Source organism: Sander vitreus, chromosome 13 (genome assembly GCF_031162955.1).
Source record: "Sander vitreus isolate 19-12246 chromosome 13, sanVit1, whole genome shotgun sequence".
Lineage (NCBI taxonomy): Eukaryota > Metazoa > Chordata > Actinopteri > Perciformes > Percidae > Sander > Sander vitreus.
In genome coordinates, this window is record NC_135867.1 from 24,910,246 (window position 1) to 24,931,777 (window position 21,532).

The 21,532-nt window shown below is 41.4% G+C and overlaps 1 protein-coding gene across 2 annotated transcripts in view; it reads left to right on the forward strand.

Annotated features, from left to right (window-relative positions):
* The window catches only part of uvrag (UV radiation resistance associated gene), a 104,653-nt gene that overhangs the window by 62,038 nt on the left and 21,083 nt on the right, over positions 1 to 21,532 (forward strand). For both annotated transcript variants that reach the window (XM_078265781.1, XM_078265783.1), the window contains one exon: positions 4,557 to 4,632. In XM_078265781.1, the coding sequence (XP_078121907.1) occupies positions 4,557 to 4,632 (76 nt within the window). The remainder of the gene's footprint in view (positions 1 to 4,556; positions 4,633 to 21,532) is intronic.

The window sequence follows — 21,532 nt, forward strand, 5'->3', positions numbered from 1 at the left end:
TCATGTTTCAGTAATCAGTCTTTTAAATGGATGCTAAAGTGAGTGGGTGTGTTGATTATGGTGCCTGTCATATTCAGTTTGCTGTGTGTTTCACGGACATGACCTGTCAACAGAGCTGCCACAGAGGGGAGCTGGAGAGGGATGTGCTGACGGAAGAAACGGCTTGATGGAGGAAAGTGAGGAAATGTGAGGAGCACTGCTGAGATAGAGATGATTAAATTTGATTTATGTGTACAACAACATTAAACAAAAGAACCAACAGCACCATGCACAAGGTGCAAGAGTCGAAGTAAGCATGAGCTCATTTGAAAACAACACAAAAGCAATCTTACAAGCCAGTGGGAAAGCACAATTAGTGCAACAAACAGTATTTCTCCAGCCTGTGTGTCAATCGTTCTGGTTTGTGTCTGTTTATTCTGGACATTTCATCATGATGGACAGACCGGGTACTGATTTTGGCCTGTATATATCTCCAGGAGTGTAATTTATTTCATCCTGTTGAGTGTAGATGACTGCTTCAGTGAATGGCATTCTGTCTCCTCTGACTCTGCTATTCCTTACATACCACTTACATTTTTCCTGTTGTAGCAGGAATGATAGCAATGGTTATCTGTCCCCATGGTCCGAAACCTGAGTTAGATGAAAACTGAGAAAGGAAAAAAAAGTGACTTTTTATTGACAGCAAAATGAATTGTTCTGAGACTTTGTATTCTGACTTTTTGCATTGTTGTATGTTTGCTCGACATCTTCTATTGTTTTGAGCGCTTTCTTGGCATGGTCTCCTTTTTGAAAGGCGTTTAAATCTCGGTGGGACAAATCTGGTCAGATTAGATAATATATAAGATGATAAAATATGCTCGCTAACTGAATCACATACTGCTTTGGCGCCTCCTTCCTTCCCTCCATCCTCAGACTTCCTCCCTCGATCCTCCCAACTGGTGTGTAATAATATATTTGACTTTTCGGAACGTCCCCGGGAGGAATTCCTAGTGTTTGGTGAACCGGGGTCGCTCCAGTGTGATTTCAGACACAGTGGACAGCAGTCATTAATCACTTGGCTGTGACTATGACGGTGTATGTTCATGTTTTTTTTGCGTCTGTGTTGGAATGGGCTCTGTTTTCCTTTTCGTGAGTGTTGATCAGCAAACAAATCCTATCTGTTTGTGGGGAAGTGATATTGGGAATGCCAGCGGTGCAAGGGGATTGCCTATTTTGTTGTTCTTCCTCTCCCTGTTCGTTATTTCCTATTGCTTAGATATGGCCTCTGGCATGCCGCCTTGTCCGTGGGGCCCTGGCTGCACGTCGGGGATATAGAGGGGCCAAAAAGTGTCTGACTGTGTGGCCCTGAGGCTGCAGCGTCTCACTCTTTACTTGCCAGCCTTTAGAAGCAACATCCTGTTAGAATTCATTATAGGGCTAGAATGACCCCCATCTGTTAAGGGTTTACTTCTTTAACTTCCCAGAGTTGCAGTGTAATGTGTGAATGAGGTGTTTACAGTGAGCATCTCCAGACAGGCTCAGATATGAGTAGGAGCCTTGGGTAAGTTCATGTTATCAAAAGCAAATGCTTTTACAGCTGAAATGCTGAAAAGTGGGTGTTATCAAAGATTTCAGAGAATCGAGATCGGAGTAAAATCTGGCCTTCAGAATGTCACAACCACATCTGAATCTATACATTAACCTGCAGGGCTACAGTGCCGTTAGCATGATCTCAGTTGACAGTAGGAGGAAGTGTATTCTGACATTGCCTCAAGCACTTGTAGGTCAGAGTTAGAGGGGAGGAATAGCCCCATATCTGCTCTCACACAGGATTAACCAAAGACCATGACCCAGTCTCCAGGGGGCGCACACACACACACACACACACACACACACACACACACACACACACACACACACACACAGAGAGAGAGAGGAGGCATGCCGGATGTACATACTCACCAGTACACACTCATCCACATGCACACGCAAAGCATTCAACACATGTCTGCACATACTCTACAGGCACATCAGAACGCATCTGCTGCTTCTGGCATCGCTGTCATATACAGTTGAGGTCATATGTTTTGATACACCTAGGCTAAAGACATGCAAACACAATTTTTCCAAACTCCACATATTTCATGTTACCATACATTCATTGTGTTAAGTCAGTGGATATCTACTTTATGCCCATAAGAGATCATTTCAAAAATAATACCCAAGAAAGAAATTTAATTTCAGCTTTTAATTACAAGTAGGTCAAACGTTTAAATACACCAAGTGGATTGTCTCTTTAAACTGCAACTGAAATTACTTTTGGAAGCTTCGGATAGGCCAATTGTCATTATTGGAAGCTAATTGTGAATGGGGCTTGACCGGGCTTATATTTGGTCAGTGCCTTATTGCACTTGATACCATGGGAAAAGCTAGCAAGCAACTTAGCCAAGCCCTCAGAAAAAGAATTGTGACCCTTCACAAGTCTGGTTTCTTCTTAGGAGCAATTTCCAAGCAGCTGAAGGTCCCACAAGTGTCTTTTGAAATAAATTGTACCCAGGTATAAAAATGATGGAGCCACACAGACACTGAATCGTTCAGGAAGAAGGAGAACATCATCCCCTAGGGCTGAACAAACCTTGGCCCGAACAGTCAAACTGAACCCCAAGACAACAACAAAGAGGCTGGTGAAGGAGTAAGAGGCACAAAGTAACAATGTATCTAAATCTGCTATTAGGAGAGCCTTACATTGCCGAGGCCGGAAAGGTTGTATTGCATGGAAGAAGCCCCAACTCCTACAGGCATAAAAATGCAATAATTTTTTGCAAATGATCACCAGGACAAAGTCATAGCCTTTTAGAGGACAGTTCTTTGGTGATGAGATGAGGTACAAATTGAACCGTTTGGCCACAATGATCAGCCCTGTGTGTGTAGAAAAAAAAGGGTGAGGCTTTCCATCCAAATAACACTGTCCCAAATAAGGTTGGAAAATAGATGGCATCATGAGGAAGAAGGATTATCTGCAAATACTGAAGCAACATCTTAAGACATCAGCTAGAAATTTGAAGCTAGGTTGTAATTGGGTCCTCCAGCGGGACAACGATCCTAAGCATACCCCCAAAGTTGTGACAAAATGGTCACCGACAACAAAGTAAAAGGATTGGAGTGGCCATGACCTGAATCCAATCAAGAATTTGTGGACTGAACTAAACTGGTGTGTCCTAACTCCAGTAGCAAAAACCACTGTCACATAACAGCCCTGCAGCTCATTTAAGTTGAGCTGGTGCATTTTCTAATCATTTGTGGGAGTTACTGAAGGGGATGCATCAAGGTGCTGCTTCAAACACAATTCTGGGCTGTTGTTTTGATGTGGGCTTCCCTCACATGGGCATCAGACAATAACACAAGCTTTATTAGTTAGTTTTCAGATGGAAAGGCTTATTTTTACAATAATATTTCCTCTGCTCGTTGTCCCCCTGTTGGCGTGGCCTTTTGGCAGCTGTGTGTGTTGTTGGATTTATGCTCTTACAAATACCAGATGTCAATTTCATATGCAGAAAGGAGCAGTGCAAATCCTCTAAAATGAAGACATATTTCCTCCAATATCTTAAAAAGCATTATTTCAGTGTGTGGGTGAGAGGTTAAGAGTGGGATTGGTTTTACGTCACTCTCATGTTTAAGGTGAAGTATTAAGAGATGGGGTTTAGATTAGGCTACGATATATAGTAGATAACAAAGGTTATCACAAGTGCAAATGCAAACAGGTGTGTGTGTCTGTTTTGTCAGACCAAAGTCCTGCTCAGTTCATGGAGCTGGTTTCCCAACATATGGTATTTTCTCAGTGGGAGATCAGCAGACATAAGCACATAATGACAGGTAGGGATGAATTCAGCTTTAAGTCTTTGATTGCAGAGAGAATCTCCCCTGTCTACATGTCAGCATGTTCCCCTCTCTACCCTACCCCAACACCCAGGGATAACTTCCCCATCCTTTAAGAGCACTCCCTGTGCAGTGCTAACTAAGACATCTGACTGGCACCATTGGGACTTTCCCACTATGCTGAAAGGAAAGGTTCTCTTTGTTCCTGCTCAGAGGCAGATGGACAGGCTGTTTGGACGCCTCCGCTCCTGTTTGATATTTCAGTTTAACAAGGCACAGAGGTGGCGTCTGTGGGATGGGATCATAGACCCAGACCCAGCATCATCAGCAATCTACAAGAGTTACTGACTGTAAATGCCGCTGGCTATGTGAACGGCCATTTTCAATGATGGGAAGAATTCATTGCCTGTTGCAGAGCCAAAGAACAACAGTCTCTTGAGGTAAAATTAACAAGCAATGGACCCCATTTTAATCCCACCACCCTTTATTGGTATTTTCATACAGATAGACCTATAATATGATATGTAGTATGGATATAAGGCCGTTGTAAGCTTGACTGTGCTTTGTTGGCTTGAGAGTGTGTTTGTTCGCAGTGTCTTTAACACCTTTGCTTTTTAGACTCTGTTGGTAATGGATTAAGTGGAATAAATCGCCTGTTCCTGTGTAACACCATGCTTGTCTTTTTCTCCTGTTTTTAACAGATTCCCTTTGTACCCCAGAGGAGAGCGCTTTCATTTTGAATATGGTGTCTACTTACTCAACAAGAACATTGCCCAGGTATGAACAGACAAACAGTGCACAAATGTTTGCTACAAATGTGTCAATGGCAACTTATTCTGACAAATTTTGTGAAAGTGAAAAAGTGTTAATTAATTCTAGCGTAGCATTTTTTATCCTGTTATCCTATAGTCAAAGATTTTTACGGAGGGGATCTACCGTGACTACAAACCAAGATTTGTTTGGGAACCAGTACATTCTCTGAACAATACACTGGTGGGGAAAATAATGAAAAGGCCATGTTCCCGCTGAAGACATACGTCTTTAGAAACGGGTCACAAATATATAGTTTTGTTTATAAAGAAAGAAAGAAAAATAATTTCCAAAAACAGCAGGACACTAAGTTTCTTAGCAAGGCTTACAGGAGTAAACAGTGCATTTGTTGGGGACTATTTTCAGCCACAGATTTGGTGCTCTTGTGAGTATCTATACAGCAGCAGGAGGTGTATGTGGGACAGACTCAAAATACTATTACTACTACTATTACAGTTTCCATGTTATTTGTAAATTAAGGAACGTGTCACTCAGTGAAACACTGATGTGTTTTCATCCATGCGAGTGGCATGGTTATATGGAGGTCGGTCGGTCGGTCGGTCGGTCGGTCGGACAGTCCACCTCTTTGGTCCGGACTGACATAAAAACTTGGGGATGAATTGGCATGGCATTTCGTCCAGTACCTAACTAGTTGATGACCAAATACCTGCAAAACTAAGGAAATACCCATCAGCCCCAACTGTACCTTGTGTTAAGAGGTAATGAACAAATGTTAGCATGCTAAACTAAGACATCACTAAACTCCCTTCATTCATCCCTTTGACATATACCACTGACTTATAACAATTTGCATTCCATTCCCTGTTTTTCGACCACATTCAGGCAGGAATGAAGGGCCTCTCCACTGAATAAGACTGGGCAATTAGCGCTAGCAGGTGGCTGACTTCAAACCACTGCGCTTTGGGAGGTTTCAGTTCTAATGCCAGACCACAATCTGCTAGCCAATATCCAAGTCTGCCATCTTCCCACCAGATTCCAAGGATACAAAAATAAGCCAGATAAGAACACATTTTAGACAGCAAATGAAAATAAGTGCTCTGTGAAACCACCAAAGGGAGCGACAAAGTGGCCTGTTGTGTTTTGGAAGCCATTTTTCAAAGTACTGTAGTGTACATTGTTAGCTCAGTGTACATTGTAAACGGCAAACTCTAATCTGACACTCATTCCATCACGTCAAGTCAATTTTATTAAATAGCCCAATATCGAAATTACAAATTTGCCTCAAGGGCCTTTACAATTTGTTCAGCACATGACGCCACCCCTTTATCGGGGAAAAAAAAGGAGGACACCTCAGGAAGAGCAACAGAGGAGGAATCCCTCATCCAGGACGGACAGACAGGAAATAGATGTTGTACAGCATAGACCAACATAGTAACATGACAGTATGGACAACCAGGATTGTAAACATGTCTGGGCATAGATTATTGCTTGCCGATCTAAGCGCGCTCAATAACTCTCAAGACTGAACCCACACACACGCGTTAGATTCTCCCAAATATTCACGGGCATGCATTTGCACCATTGTGACTTTTTATACTGCTCATATATCCCATAGTTGTATTTGTTGGGGACTATTTTCAGCTGCAGATTTGGTGCGCTTGTGAGTATTTATACGGCAGCGGGATGGTTCATGTGGGCACAAAGACCCAAAATACTATTACAGTGGCCATGTTAATTGTAATGAAGCTGTACTTTTGCGTGAAATACATTTTAGTCTGTGAGGTAACACAGGATCTACAGACTAACTTAGCTTCTGAAATAGCTTATTGTGATGGTGATATATATGTGTGTGTGTGTGTGTATGTATGTATGTATATATATATATATATATATATATATATATATATATATATATATATATAGTACTGTGTCCCAGAGACCACTTTAAATGTGCCTGACACTATGTAATCTTTTTCACATGTAGGACATTTGGCATGCAGCCATCTACATTCATATTCCTACCTTCTTTTTCACATGTAGGACATTTGGCATGAAGTCATGCTCACCCTCCTGAAAGTTTAATTTGACTACTGATAGAAGGCACATGTTTAAAGAGAAGTGTTCTTAATCTGACTCAGCTTCTCAGCAATAAAATCTAAAATAATATTTCTGAATTTGTGGTGTCAAAATGGTGCAGTGATGCTAATCAAGAATGGAACACATTGCACATACTTTAAAGTCCACTGCAGAGATTGAAGCTTTTTGAAACCAGATGTAAACCATCTGCTGTAACACGGGTGGGCACATGTGAGGAGTGCATGATAACTTTGTAAGCGCAATCTGTGGAATGATAGATTAATAAATGACAGCATGACATCTGTGGCTTATTCTGTCAGTGACAGAAGGGGCACACGGCAAACTGAATGTAGCCCATATTACACCTTATGACAACCTTTGATATAAAAACACTTCTTTTTCCTATTGTCACCAATGCTAATGTGCTCTATTTTGAACAGCCTGGTAGGGCATCAGTAGTTTTACAGGAGCACAGCAGCTTTCATTGAAAACCCTCTCATGCAGACCATGTGTGCCTGGCTACTTAAGGATGAGTTATCGTGTTGACTCTAAAACAATGTAACAGTGCTACAGGGGTAGTCCAGCTCCATATGAGATTGATATTAGACCATAGTTTTAAAACTGAAGCAGTTGTAAACATTTCAAAGTCGATAAAAAAAGTTGTTTTTTCATTTTTGTAACTTGGCTTTAATGGTCACCTTTTGTTGAGCCAGGTGTGTTCTGCAGCCACTGCACAGCTTGTTCACTGTCTGGCTCTGTGATACAAAGCAGAGGGCTGATGTCACAGCAGAGCCATCTCATTGGCTGATTGGCTGGTTTGCCGACCCACTAGAGCCTGGGTGGGAGACGTTAGCTGTCCATCTCTTATTAAATTGCCCTGTGTGTCTGTGTTTGAAAGTGATACAGGGACGCTGGCGAAGGATCAGGGTCACATCAGGTCGACCCTGCTTTGATGTGGCAGAGGGAGAAGTTTGCTTTTATTAGGCCTCATGTCATGAGGCCATGGGCAAGGGGGGGTGGCTGTTTGGAGCACCCTGGATGTCAGGTGGTAACACACTCCCATGTTGCCACCATCCGGTTAATTTGTTTGCCAAAGACAAGTTAAGAAAGGCTTTATGGAAATGCAGTCATTCTCACTAGCTCCTTCCTATTTCTTGTGCAATTAGCAAATATTGCGAAATCTGCAATGCGTGAGTGACTTATGTTTATGTGGAGTGTTATCATGTATACTTTCTCTCTGGTCCCAGTTGAACTGATACCAGAATGTGAATTAAAGACAATGTGTTTTTTCTCTCAGCTAAGTTGTTAAATGAATGGCATCTGGCTGGCTGTGGCTTTTCCTTGAAGTAGTTGGCCACAGGTATGTAGCTGGGCCTGAAGTGCCCATCCACAGGGACGCACAAATGTTAAACCTGCCATTCCTCCATTCACAGAGACAAATTAGCCAAGTTAGTGTGGCTGACTCCAAAGGAAAGGCACGCCATGTGTTGCTTTTACTTACTCTCTGTGTTCTCCACTAGGCTACGTTGTTGTGAAACCGGCATGTGTGGCTGATTAGATGACAACTAATTTTTTTAAGGAGGAGGGGTGGGCACAACAATTAGCTCTCAGTCACTAAGCTTGGCGTATCATATTTTGTGGGCCTCAGGCACAGGAAACCTAGTATTGGGAATTAAAACAGCAAATCTGTTGCGGCACAACCAGGTCACCTCTGGGATCGCCTTTATTTTTCTCTACTGGGGAAAGTCGCCTGCAGTCTCCCACCTTCCAAGTCTCTGGGCAATTTGCACACCATGACCTGCAGGCAGAGTGCCATTCTGGTGGTCTGAAGTATACGTCAGAGCGCCTGTGGCCATTAAGAGTGGCAACTGTGGCTCCATAAAACACGGCTATGACTCATGGGGGAGCCTACTGTGTTTAGTGGTTAGTGGAGGTGGCAGCAAGCGGAACAGGAGCTGGTTGGCTAAGGTTATTCATTTTGAAGCTATTTGGAAAGGTTGTAGGTGCTCTAGCAAAACTAAGTTTTGCTTCAAAATGACAAAAATAATGAGCGAGAGTTAGTGTTTTCCACAGGTTGACTTAATTAATGGAAGTGGTAGATATGGAGTGGTGTTTATGGTGTTGTTTTGTACATTACTAAATATTGACATGTATTAGGCTGATAAATCCAGACGTAATGAATACAGATGTAAATGAATACTATGAAACAAATTTCATTATATCACAGCCTATTGAGCATGATGCATTATTAACTTATTCTCGCCTACAGCGAGTTCATCAGCACGGTACAGTCTGCGGTGAACAGGCAGCATTTTTTGCATTGTATTGATGTTAAACTGGGTTAAACATTTAAAAAAGCAAGAGTTAGATGCAAGAAAAAGGCAAACTCAGAGTGTTGTGGTTACATGGTATTATGATCCACTGGCACTAATCTCAACCTTACAAGGAGACCTGGTTTCGAGATAATATAAGAAGAGAAATTGTTCCTCCGCTGACACCACTGAAACCGAGGTTTAAACATAAGTCTCACTGATGCGTACCTGGAAAATGAGCCGACTGGCGAGCAGTCTCTGTGTGCTATTTTAAAAAGAGATTATGGCAATATACTGTGTGTGGGTCATTAGATTTGGTGGGCTGACTGTAAGCAAACCCATTCACCTTCTCTTCTGTTCTTTGCACTCTTTTCTCATCCATGTCATCTTTGTTCATTTGACATATTCCAAAGTCGAGGTCCTTCCTTTAGCCCTGCACCACTGTGACATCTCATAACCCCAGTCAAAAGAGATACAACATAGTCTTGGCATAGCCCCTTGCGGCCATTAGCTCATGTGATTGTGCTTCGATAAAAACCATATGACCCAAGCAAAGACGTGCAAAAAGGGAACATTACAGCTCCCTTGCACCTCATAACTCCTCTACATTTCAGACTGAGTTGTCAAGAATGTTCAAATTTCCCAATGAAAACTATCTCCACTGGTTACCTTATTTCCTCTCTGCTGTATTGCGAATGTTAGAGATGGTACAGTCCACAACAGGGTTTTGTGAATATAGTTGACTCTATAGTGAAACAATGGGCGAACTCAGTTTTTCCACATTTGACATTCCTGTAAGGAGTTGTGTGTTTACTCTGTCGATCCACAGGCCTGTGAATCAGAAATGGCTGTGTAGAGTAAGTGATTGTGTAAGCATGTGCTTCAATCTTCGTAGTGTTGTCTAGGACTGTTCTTTTGCTAAATATTTTGCAAACTTTCCTTCAATTGTATTTTTACAGTGTTATACCAAACAGGATTGCATGTGTCAGACCCCATATCCTGAACCTACGTCTTGTAAGAGTCCTTCCTTGGGGAAAAAAAAGATCATAGCTGACAAGGATCTATTATTCGACGCCCAGGGCATTGGTCATATCTGCGGTATTTATCACCATTTATTTACTGAATTTCTTCAAATAAGAGCAGAAACTGGAGCTTCAGCCTATTTCCCAGCACAATCTTTCTGAGAATTGGAACATTTTTAGACCGAACTATTCCAGGTTTCCCTCAGAAGCCTGTTGGTCTGTCTCTCCGTGTCCGACTAGGGCTTGCGGTTTGTGACTCACTTCTCGGTACATCCCAGAGAACGTTCCAGAAAAACAGTCGATTACATCTTCACTGTCCACTGTCCAAACAGACTCCTCAATGTTCAGAATTTATAATGCAGCCCACTGTACGCTGTTTGTTTACCTGAACCCTGGACCACGGCTCCCCAGGCTCTGCCACCATCTCTTCCAGACAGAGCCTGGAAGTAATCAGGCCATTTCAACTGCCTGCTGCCACTCATTGTCTCCATCCTTCCATAACAGCCACATCCGTTTTCCATTTTACAGGGATTGATATGATAAAACACATAATGGGCAGGACAGGCATCAGAAAATGTAGTGCCAAGTCAACGTAATATACGTCATGACACACTCACAGGAGGAAAGAAGGAATGAGGCACCAAGTTAGGTTCTCTTTTAGGCCGAGCCGTAAACGTTTTATGTTTTTGCTTTAGCCCGGTGAAAAATAATTTGAATCTGTATGCTCTGAGCATCATTTCCCACATGGCCACATGCTGTACAAATGTTGGATAATCACCCCCTTACATGTAATAGAGGATAAGTTATGGACCCTAAATCTGACAATGTGTTTTGCATTTGAACGCCATTAAGTTGCCACTTTAAACAAGATCTCTGTGCTCCGCTGACAGTTAAAAGCACTTCATTAGTGTACTTTATTTATCACATTTCAAGCAAGAAATTATTTTTGGCAGGTTATAAGTGGGTTAAGTTGAGAGCGGTGTGGGTTGCTTTGTGAAATTGTTAACAGCATGACATGAGACAGTAGGCTGAAGGCTGTCTGCGCGCTCCCTCCTGTGATTGATGCACAGAGAAGAGGGGAGTCACTGTTTTCATGGTGCTGGTCTTAAGATTAGATTGTCTCATTTGGATCATACATTGTATATATTGAACAGACAAGATCTGAATATTATTATGATAATAGGGGTGTATGTTTGCATCTAATAATGCAGATTATAGGTGAATTATCCTCAAATGTGGTAGTGTTTTTTGATGAACTGCTGTATATGTTTCTGTTTGTGCTTAGATTTAGCAGATTTTTTTGAAAACATGAAACATGAACTTTGAGCAACCTGTGATTTATGTGTCTTGGCCCAATCCGAGCAAGAGATGTGTGAGTAGAAGCTTGACCAGCTCTGTGCACTGCTTCAGGAAGAATGGCTACTGAGAAATTCTATTTAGATAAGAACTGTTTTTCTGCTCTGAAGAAACTGCCTGTAGGAGAAAAAAAAAGTAGTATAGTCATCCTGTGGCTCTCTGAAACTCCTTGTTCAAGCTACCTATTAACCAAACCCAGGCCTTAATGTACACGTCTCTATGCCCATTGGTTTTCATAGACTTACTGTGTGGTCCCTGTTTTCCATCACAAACTTTTGTTGTTAGCTACTGCTCGCATCCAGCGCCACTCATTGGCCAGAGCGAGTTGTTGGTGGCACTCTTTACAACCAGAAGTGGGAGAACCCTCTTCTATAAACAGATATTTTCCATACACTGCTGAATCAGGGAGATTGTGGAAAGGCACTAGTGCGTCTAAAGTGCTGTTCTTGCAAAGCTTTAATTGCCCTTGCAGATCCCGTTTTTGATAAGAAAGAAGAGTGGAATTAATTGATGCTCCAGTCCTGACCAGTACAATAGAGAGAGAGTGATCTTTGTAGTCCGTCAGCTTGATGTCGGCCAGAAGTTGAGATTTACAAGCAGCCCTCAGACCGCAGTTGTAAGTGTATGTCACCGTTGTGTGGTTTCCAGTTCTGGGCGTAGGTGCGTAGCGAAGGCCGTCAGTGCGCTGCGATTATGCCTGAGCTCCAGGGTTTTACGGGAATTCCTCTGGATAGCCACCTATGACTTTATGAAACACTCAAATCGTCTAATTGAATTTCCACATTTTGTGGTTGGTAGTTCCAGGGTTGTCCATCACCGCAAAGAGGTACCAGAGGAGCTAGTTCCACTAAATATAATGATACAAGTAAATGTTAATCGTGTGTGTGTGTGTGTGTGTGTGTGTGTGTGTGTGAGAGAGAGAGGGTGTCAGTGACTGGAGAGACTCACATGTGCTGCCAGTATTCCATTTTTGTTGGTTATTTAAGCCTTGACCAAAGTTTGGGGTCTTTAGGTAGTCAAGTCAAGCCACAATGTTATGTAATGTGCAGAGATTGATGAGGGCGAAGACGTCATTGGGCAGAGAGGGACCCCGTAGTGATAGTATATTTTATCTTATAACATCAGAATTAATAGGTGGACATCCAGAAATGATACCTTTAGTGGCATTTTTAATTAGCTTGAATCGCCTTTTATAATCAATCAGTGCTTTGCGGTCACGTTATCATCATCTCAGTATATCTTCTTCCCACAGGTCAGACTGTGGCTTTTACTGGCAAAATGTTCTGAAAACCAGGGGGTTTGCTGTGATTCTGGGTGTTTGGAAAGTTTTGGCTGCTCTGCTCCATCATTTACTTAATAGTGCGTCTGCAGTTTCCAGCTGGTTTGAATTTGTAGCTGAGGCCGGTTTGTTCGTTGTCTGCTCTCCTGTTGTCTCGCTACATGCATACCACTCTGCTTCAGCACCAAGGCCTTCTCTGAAGTCCCTTCACTTACATACAACTCCTCTGTCTCAACTCCACTTCATGTTTCTATGGTAATATCTAAAAATGTTGGCTTTGGTTGGAAGGAAACTAACTGCTCAGTAGATAAAAGGAACGAGAAAACCCCATCAGACAGCCCATTGCAAGTTATATAAGTGCTTTAGTCTTCGCTGGAGGTTATATCTCTTCCTTTGAGCATAGTTATGTCATTGTGTCTTCAATTATCTCCAGTTTTTGGATTATTCTGTTTTTCTCTTAGTGAGGTAGAGGGAAACTGGACCAAGGCACACAAACATAATAATTCTCTCTGCTTGGGGTCTGTTTCGATCTGCCCGAGCTCAGCTCCTTGGCCCACCACCAACTTGTCCTAAGAATGGAGAGGGCAGAGACCAAATATATTTAATGTCAGCAAGTTTAGAAAAACTAGTCTTTCTTGTTAATTTATCAAACCCTGTGTGCTGTCATGTGGGTGTTTGGGAGTAGAGGTATTCAATCATGAGCGCAGGCCTTGCAGCTCTTAGAATTAAACAATGCTGGCCTCATCTGGTCAGTATTCGAAAGAAATAGCAGCCGTCCTGGCTCTGTGTTACTCCTTTTATTCGATGCCGTTCCTGCTTCCATGTGGATTTCATTACGGCCCTTTGACTCTGGCCGATCAGCAGCTTTTCATCTGACGTACACAGCGGCTCTAGACCACAGTTCTTTTAGTGGCACTCATCATCGAGCTAAGAGAGTCAGTGTCTCTTTCCCCTAATTTGGTTTCATCAAGTTGATGTCAGCATTAGTCTCTTTCTCTATATGTCAGTCACTCCAACACTCCTCTCTGTCAAATAAAGTCTCACCTCATTAGGCTAGTGTCTCCCTATCTGCCCTGATGTCAGCCTCCATTACTCTGCCAGGAGGAGAGGATATGGGTGGGGTGTCCTTGTGGGGTGTCATGTCATCCTCTGTGCCATCCAGCCACAGCTTTCTCTTTATTAATGAAGCGTTTGTGATGAGCCCAGGCCTGTTGTCCCAGAGGCCAAATAATCGTTTTACAGTTATTGGAGAAAGGGGGCTAAGTGGCTCATGAAAGCAGCTGTTAAATAAACACCAGCTCGAGTTAAAAAAAAAAAGGAGGCTGCGAGACGAGAGGGCTCCTTTTTTCTTTTCCTTTGAGAATAATTATTGTAAGCTGTTTTCTCTAAATCCAAATAACTTGTATTTCCAAGGTATTAGCTGTGTGAACAATGTTACTGTGTTAGTGTGGTCCTGAGACGAGTAACAAAATGCATAGCACTTACCGATACCTACAGTATTGGCCTATATGGTGCAACAACATACAATATCTAATATATAGTGCAAGAATAGTAGAAATTTGGCCGCGCATATTCATATACTAATTCAGTATCTACATTAGCATAGAAAGCTGCCTTGGGAACCATGGCCATTTATAAAATAATTATAACTAAGTAGTAGTTAATTGGCTTGAATCTCACAGGAAAACAACTGCTGAGTGTGTGAAGTCAAAGGCACTGCTCAAAGGTTGGTTCCAGTTGCACGTGAGCTTATATCATATATTTAGATTCAGTTTGATTGCATCTCAACTGTTTTGTTTGTTGTTACGCTCCAGATTGTTACTCACCCATTATGACGCCAAGCAGGCATCTCTTAGGTTTTAGTGGACAAATTATTGCCAATACCGTTGTCGTCCCCATGGAAACGGACCCTTTTTTAAGTTTTAAATGTCTCTGCCAAGTCGTTGGCTTGTGCGTTTCAGGGCAATTAGGATGCCGTCCACAGAAACTGCATCCAACTACAAAGATATACATGCTGTAATTATATTATGTCAGCTCATGTGTTTTGGCTTTTATGTGTTTGGAGCCGTAGCCTCACAACCGTTAGGACGGTCAGAGTGAAGCAGTTTGGGGCAGAAAGTTATTCTCGTGTGGTGGAGAGTATTGCTGTGAGAACCACCTGTCAGCAGCAGTGACATAATTCATCTCCTTCATCCATGTTGACTAGGCTTTTCTCCACTTGACAACCTCAGCCAGTCTATACCAATTCACTGTAGAACTGTAGAACACAGAGTTAGGCTCAATAAATCCAACTGATGAGAGGAGCTGTGTGAACAGTGTTTTTGTAGATTGGTTGTGTATAATTTCACTTGGCCTTTAGTTTTAGTTTGTCAAATGTCATTATTGCATCTAATAGAGTTGCGCTGTCTTGCTTTTTAATGTCACTGATGAGATGACAGATGCTGATCTTTCTGAAGCTGCAAGTGTTTGGTTCTTATGAAATGGCAGTTGTAGGAGAGCCAGATTGACTCGTATTTCACTTCAACCTTCATTTCAATTCAGCAGTGGCCTTCTTCCAGCTCATTAGAGAGTTAGAAGCCACACGTTTAACCTCACACTCTTTCCCTCATGTTGAATTAATGTAACAACCCACATAGTTGGCTACCAAAAGTGTGAAAAAAAAAACCCCAAAAAACTTGACCACACAATAGCTATTTGTTTCTTTTCCATCCGTCTGTTTCTGCCTCTCCTCAAGTCCTAATCGTATTAGGTTCCTTGAGAATTGGGTCACATTTTTGAAAAATCCAGCACATGTATTTATTTATTATGAAAACCTGCAGCTGTTTTTGAAGAGGAGTTGGACACACAACATGGAGCTTCATAGTTACATCTAACATGCAACTGTATTAGGAGAAAGCAATATTACTGAATGTGTTGTCATTTGACTGTGATGCAATTTCAAGTGAAAGGTAATACTATGTATTACCTTCATTATATTGAAATATTAGTTAATTTTTTTTGTCCGGCTGTAGCAAATGGAGGCTGGCTGCAGCTGGAGAGGAAGTGCAGCAAATGAATCTAATCACTGTATCCTAGTTAAACAAATTAAGAGCTGTGAGCTGGTATTATTGAGCATAAAGTCGAGCGGGTTTGAACTCTGGACAGCACTCAGTTTGAGGACATTGTGAGCCTGGATCTGCCAGTCTAATCACAGATTACACCTCTTTATCTGATTTAAAACAAAGCAGCAAAGTATTGCATTGCTTTTCTAGGTAGGATCAAATATTGTATATAATAAATTGTCTCTGATTCTAATCAGCCATTCACTATGACAAACTCTTTCTGTATTGGACTATGATTCCTAAAAGTGCAGCCCATTGGCACTGCAAAAAAAACAACCTTTAACACTATGCAGGGTCACAGTTGAACAAACCCAGATGATTAGAGAATGCTCCAGGCTCTCCAAAGTTAACCGGACACGGCCTATACTCCTCCCATACCGTGGCAGGTTTCAATTTGATACTTGGAGCCAATAAAAAAAAGAAAGCCAAGGGTTCTTTTTCCTCTCTTTTGTTTATTGAACGGTTGCTGCTTTTTAATTTTTAACCCCTTAAGAAATAATTTTCATCGCTACTCTATTTGCTGAACATATGCACTGGATTTTACTGCACAATTTGTTTACAGTTACATTTGTGACTGGAGATATGAGTTAACAAGCTGAGTCATTACTATTATCTCCTTTAGGCAAAGTAGCACTCAACCATCTTACAGTGTAATGTCACTTTTTTCATCACTGAAATCCTGGTTTGGGGCAACACAATTTAGTTTGATCAAGTGTGTATCTAAAATCAATGTGAACCTTTTATACCACATTTAACATAAGCTGTTCTTTTCTGTGTTATTGTTCTCATGTAAGAGTTCTTTCTGAAGCATTATGTGGACTTTGCCAGTGACTCCTGGATAGCTGACCACAGTCTCGGATCTGTTCTACAAGACCTCAGACATAGCTGATCTGTCAGCTTACAACTAGGATGCATGCTAATACTTAATATGTTCATGGCCGTATCCTGATGGCTCTGTCTGGCTCCCACACAAACACACATTTACACAGATACATACGAAAAACAAATATCTTACACAATCTGCAGTATGTCCTGTGTGCACAAATCAGTGCAGTCAATAAACATACGTACATCGCATGCCATACACATAGCCAAATCCTTCACCATATGGATATATTAAATACCTCTCGTTTTACAATTTATACTATTTTCCTCACCAACCTAAATTCCTCGTCAGAGCAGTTTGATGCTGCATATTTTATCCTGGTAGAATAGCAGCATGATCTGTCAGGAAATCCCTTTGAACTCTGTATAATATTGGAAGTCTGAGTTTTAATCTAGGGCTCTCTGGTTACTGTTTTGATAGGGCATGTAGTTGAACCATAGGCCAGACATGGTCATTTTACTGTCATCAAGGTTGTATTCATACTTGACAAATTGTTTTTACCTCGTTAGCTGAAAGAGGTTTACAATGTTATTTTCCAGATGCAAATGTTTGCTATTTTTATGTAGTGAGGACTAGTGAGAAACGACCAAACTATATCCCAGATCCGTTATTATTCATTCTTCATTTCTTGTTATGGCTCACTCACACTTTTGACTTGTTAAAATAACTCCAGACATTTGGATAAGTAGCTCTCAACAACCATAACTGTGAAAGCAATCCATTTGAAAGTTAGTAACTGAGACAGATGAAGAGGAATGTACACAGTATGCCAGCCCAGGCTCTCCCTGTGACCTCCAGTCCAGTGGTAATACTAAAAGAAAATCTCAGTCGTAAAGCCATCCACAAAATAAAGAGGAAAAGAAAATAATATGCCCATTCACGAGGAGTGGAAGGGAGAGGAATTGTGGGCAGCATGAAGCCAGGATAGGCACCTGCCCACAAACCATATATTCATCCTCCTTTCTGGCCTACTATTTTCCTAGGGGCCTCGTAGAAACATAACACACACATAAAAAAAGATTTCCCTTGTAAAATACCACAACACTCTTATTCCAAATAATCAAATGAGTGTGATCAGACTGGCTAAATTAAAAATAATTTTTTAACGATTATATTTGGCAGCTTTATTTAAACGGCGTACCACAACTAGGGCAACGTTTGTTGTGTTGGTTGAGGAACGCTTTACTCCTTGGACTGGAAAGATACATTATTAGGAGGAGACATTAGACCCGGTAGATCCTCCATTTGACTGCAGTCACCCATCACACATCTTGTGCCTTTCACTGTTTCACTGCCACCCTTCGCCATTCAGACCACAAACGTTTGTGGCTTTTCCTCAGGAACAAGCTCTGTATGCTTTGAATGGGAATCTTCAAAGCATTGAATTAGCATATTCTCCTAGGTGTGTGCCTCAGCCAGGCACCAGGAGTCCTCCTTGTGAGGGCTGCCATGGAGGTTTGATGACGTTCCAGCATGCCAATACTGCTAACAGGAAGTTGACCTCAGTATTGTGGCTTCACAAACAGGGTCAGCCTCTGTGGCTGCTGGGTTACTTTACAGCAATAGCTCGGCTCCAGTGTTACAGCGATGAGGGGGATTAGCCCTGAGGACCAAAGCGACCCTTTAAGGATGGTGGCTCGTCCAATGCTGTAGGTGTCACTGTAGCACACAACACTCATTGGCCTCCTGTGCTGACCAGCCCATACATAGACTAAATAACCACATCATGAAGGGGTTTCATTAAGACTGTAGGCATGGCAGTACCCACCTCCCACCCTCCCTGCAGTGATTGGGGTCAGAGGAGACTAACATTGGTCTCTTGTCACCGGTGGTCTCCCTAACTGAATTTCCTATTCATCTCACACAGCCTTTCCCGTAATTATGTAAATCTGTTGACCGAATTTGGCGGCAATATGATACTCCGCAAAGTGTAACAACAAGTAATGCGACGAAAGAATCTGGTTTGAATTAGGGCTGCATTTGAATCAGACTCAGGCCCAGTGAGTGCACCACACCTGTATTAGATTACTGCAGTGTGGAGGAGACAGAACGGAGAGAGTAAAAGGAGCAGAGTTAAAGGATGTTAAATGAAGTGGAAGAACTTAGAGTATGCAATATTAAAAACTGTTTTATTACACGCTTGTCTGAAATGGCAACAGGGACAGGAAGTAGAAAGAATATTACATTTCATTTATGTTGAGGAAGTGCTTAAACATATAGTATGAACCATGCAGCCAGGCAGTTCCCATGGACACAAGTGTTAAGTTTGCTTTGGTTCTTAAACATCTTAGTGATAAGGCCGCGGCTAAAGTTAATAACTTAGTCAAACACCATAATCTTCAACATACTGCTCCCCTGTCTGCTATCTAATCGTTTAGAGGTGTGGATATGTTTATGAAAGTGAAAAGGACTTTAAGGCCCTGCACATCTTGAGAGGATTCTGAAAGGCAATTATTGTTAAAGTTGCAATGAGGGCAGTTTTTCCAGGCCTGTAGCACAAAATCTTCCTGGATGTTTAAGTAGGAAAGCTGACCAGCAATTTTACCAAATTTTAGGCTTAGAACTCCCTCTTCAACTTGGAACAAAAACCAAAGGACACCTTTTCACTAGACATTGAATTTAAGCTCTGCTCTAAGTATCTTGCTCACATGCCTGAGCAAGATAATTGTGAATATTAGATTTGAGTGCTTTAGATCAGTTACAGGCCTCCATAAGCTAAGCTACGGACCTTTTTAGATGATAGAGGCTGATAAAAACCATAAAGTATTAACCCATGACTTTCATTCAACACAGAAACAGTCCTGTTGCAATTCTTCAAATTCAGTCAGACCATTTCGGTCTTGCTAGTCCCTTTTTGAAAGTTCGTACACTTCCTCATACACTCAGGGCTGCTCAGCAGAAGAATGGCCTTTGATTGCTACAACCTGAAAGTGTTCTTTATCTGTTTCCAACAACCACTTAAAACTCATATCTAAAAAATATTTTAGTTTGAATTTGAATTCTATCATAAACAAACTGGAGCAGGTGTATTGATATTGCCAGTATGCTTGATTTTAATTACTGTGAATGTAACTAATTAATTTAGTTCAGGCCTGGACTGCTGACATCAGTTATTCTTTTTTATCGCTTGTGTTGACACATTTCTGGAATTGACGGGAACAGTTAATCAACCATTCAACATTTAATATTGACATAAAATCTGATAATGACATGAAAGACTTGATCCGACTGCTGTCCAATCTGTGCAAAATATACATGGTTCTGGCAAAAGAAGTCTTGTGACTCCATTGATTCAGCTCTACTCTTTATCTGCGTGTTTAATTTGAAATGAATATAACGTACTGGACAATCCCTGGAGCTTAAGAGATCCTATACAGAACCGTTGGTTTACTTCCTCTGAACATTTGAATGAAAATAAACTGAATACAGACAAAGTAATAATGCACTTCTTTGTTGATCCTTCTTGTCTCTTTCGGTTTGCCCTTTTGAAACGTTTGAAGCCGGGCCATTTGGGTGAACAATAATTTCTCGAACCATTTGGCCACTCGGCGGACCGAGTTATTATGTTGAAGTGTCAACATTTCAGTATGGCATTTTCCGCCCAGTATACATCCAATGTAACGAAGTGGAAACGTTACAATATGAAATAATTATTGCGATCTTAACTCAAAATTGAACATGGAAAATAAAGAAATACTTTGCAAGTCATGTATGAGACAGCGGAAATTCTTGAATATGTGGGAAGATAATTTCTATGGTAAGCAAACGCCTGTGGTGTTTATGAATCCAGATTCCCAGTTTGGCTTAAAGACTGGATGATGATGACCATGGCATGTATTCAAAGCCAGAAAACAGCTCTGAGTTGAAGGGAAGTGAATTTCTGTTGTGAATGAATTATATGACTTTAGCCAGACTCAAACAACATTTCAGCATTGCTCTGTATATTTATTGAGACACATGAAAGGCTGCAGTGATTAATCAAGTTGGATTACATATTCAACGCTGTACCACATGATCTTTGAGGTTTTGAGGCTCCATTGCACCATGAGATGCATTACCTACCGTTCTCATACAAAGCTGCAAATGTAAAATCTAAAAACTGCAGGTCAGCGAATAACAACAAAGGATAGCTATAAACACACATCAAATGAAAACATTAAGGAGCAATAAGAATGAACAGAATATTTTCATATTCTCGTTATTCTGTAAAACCTCTTTACAACCGTTCTTTGACTTCATCTCCCAGCCTCCATCTGCATCCGCTTTGTCTCGGCCATTTTGTACGCATCCTGGTCAACATTTCACCGTAACTTATTTAGTGGATGAGTGAAGGCTGTACAGAGTGAGTTTCATTATGTGCCCAAGATCAGCCAGATGGGCTGAATCATAGCACTGCTGCCAACATAATCAACCATTTTAAATCCACTAGTGAGCTAGAAAGAGCTTCTCAGAGGGGGGGATCCTGTCCAATATAATTTAAATGAAGTTTTGGAGACAACACAAGGCATGTTGATGAGACCAGAAAGTACAATCTTACACTATAGTTCCACAGAGCCTTTTATATATCACAACTATGGACAACATCAGTGGTTCTGAGTGGATTTCTTAACCTTACATTATCATCCCCAAACATTGCTGTTTTGGCTACATGTGCCTAGGTAAATGTTTCAGTATTCACATTTTCAACCTTTGTGTCAAGAATGAATGTTTTTGGTTCCTGGCATTTCTGTTACAGCTGCTTTAGATGAGACATGGACCAAACTGATGGTTGCCTCTTCTCTCACACTCCTTTATTCCAAATGAATTTTTTTTTTGGGGGGGGGGGGAGAACAACAACTTTATTTCTTAATGATACTTCCTCAAAGTCATGACTC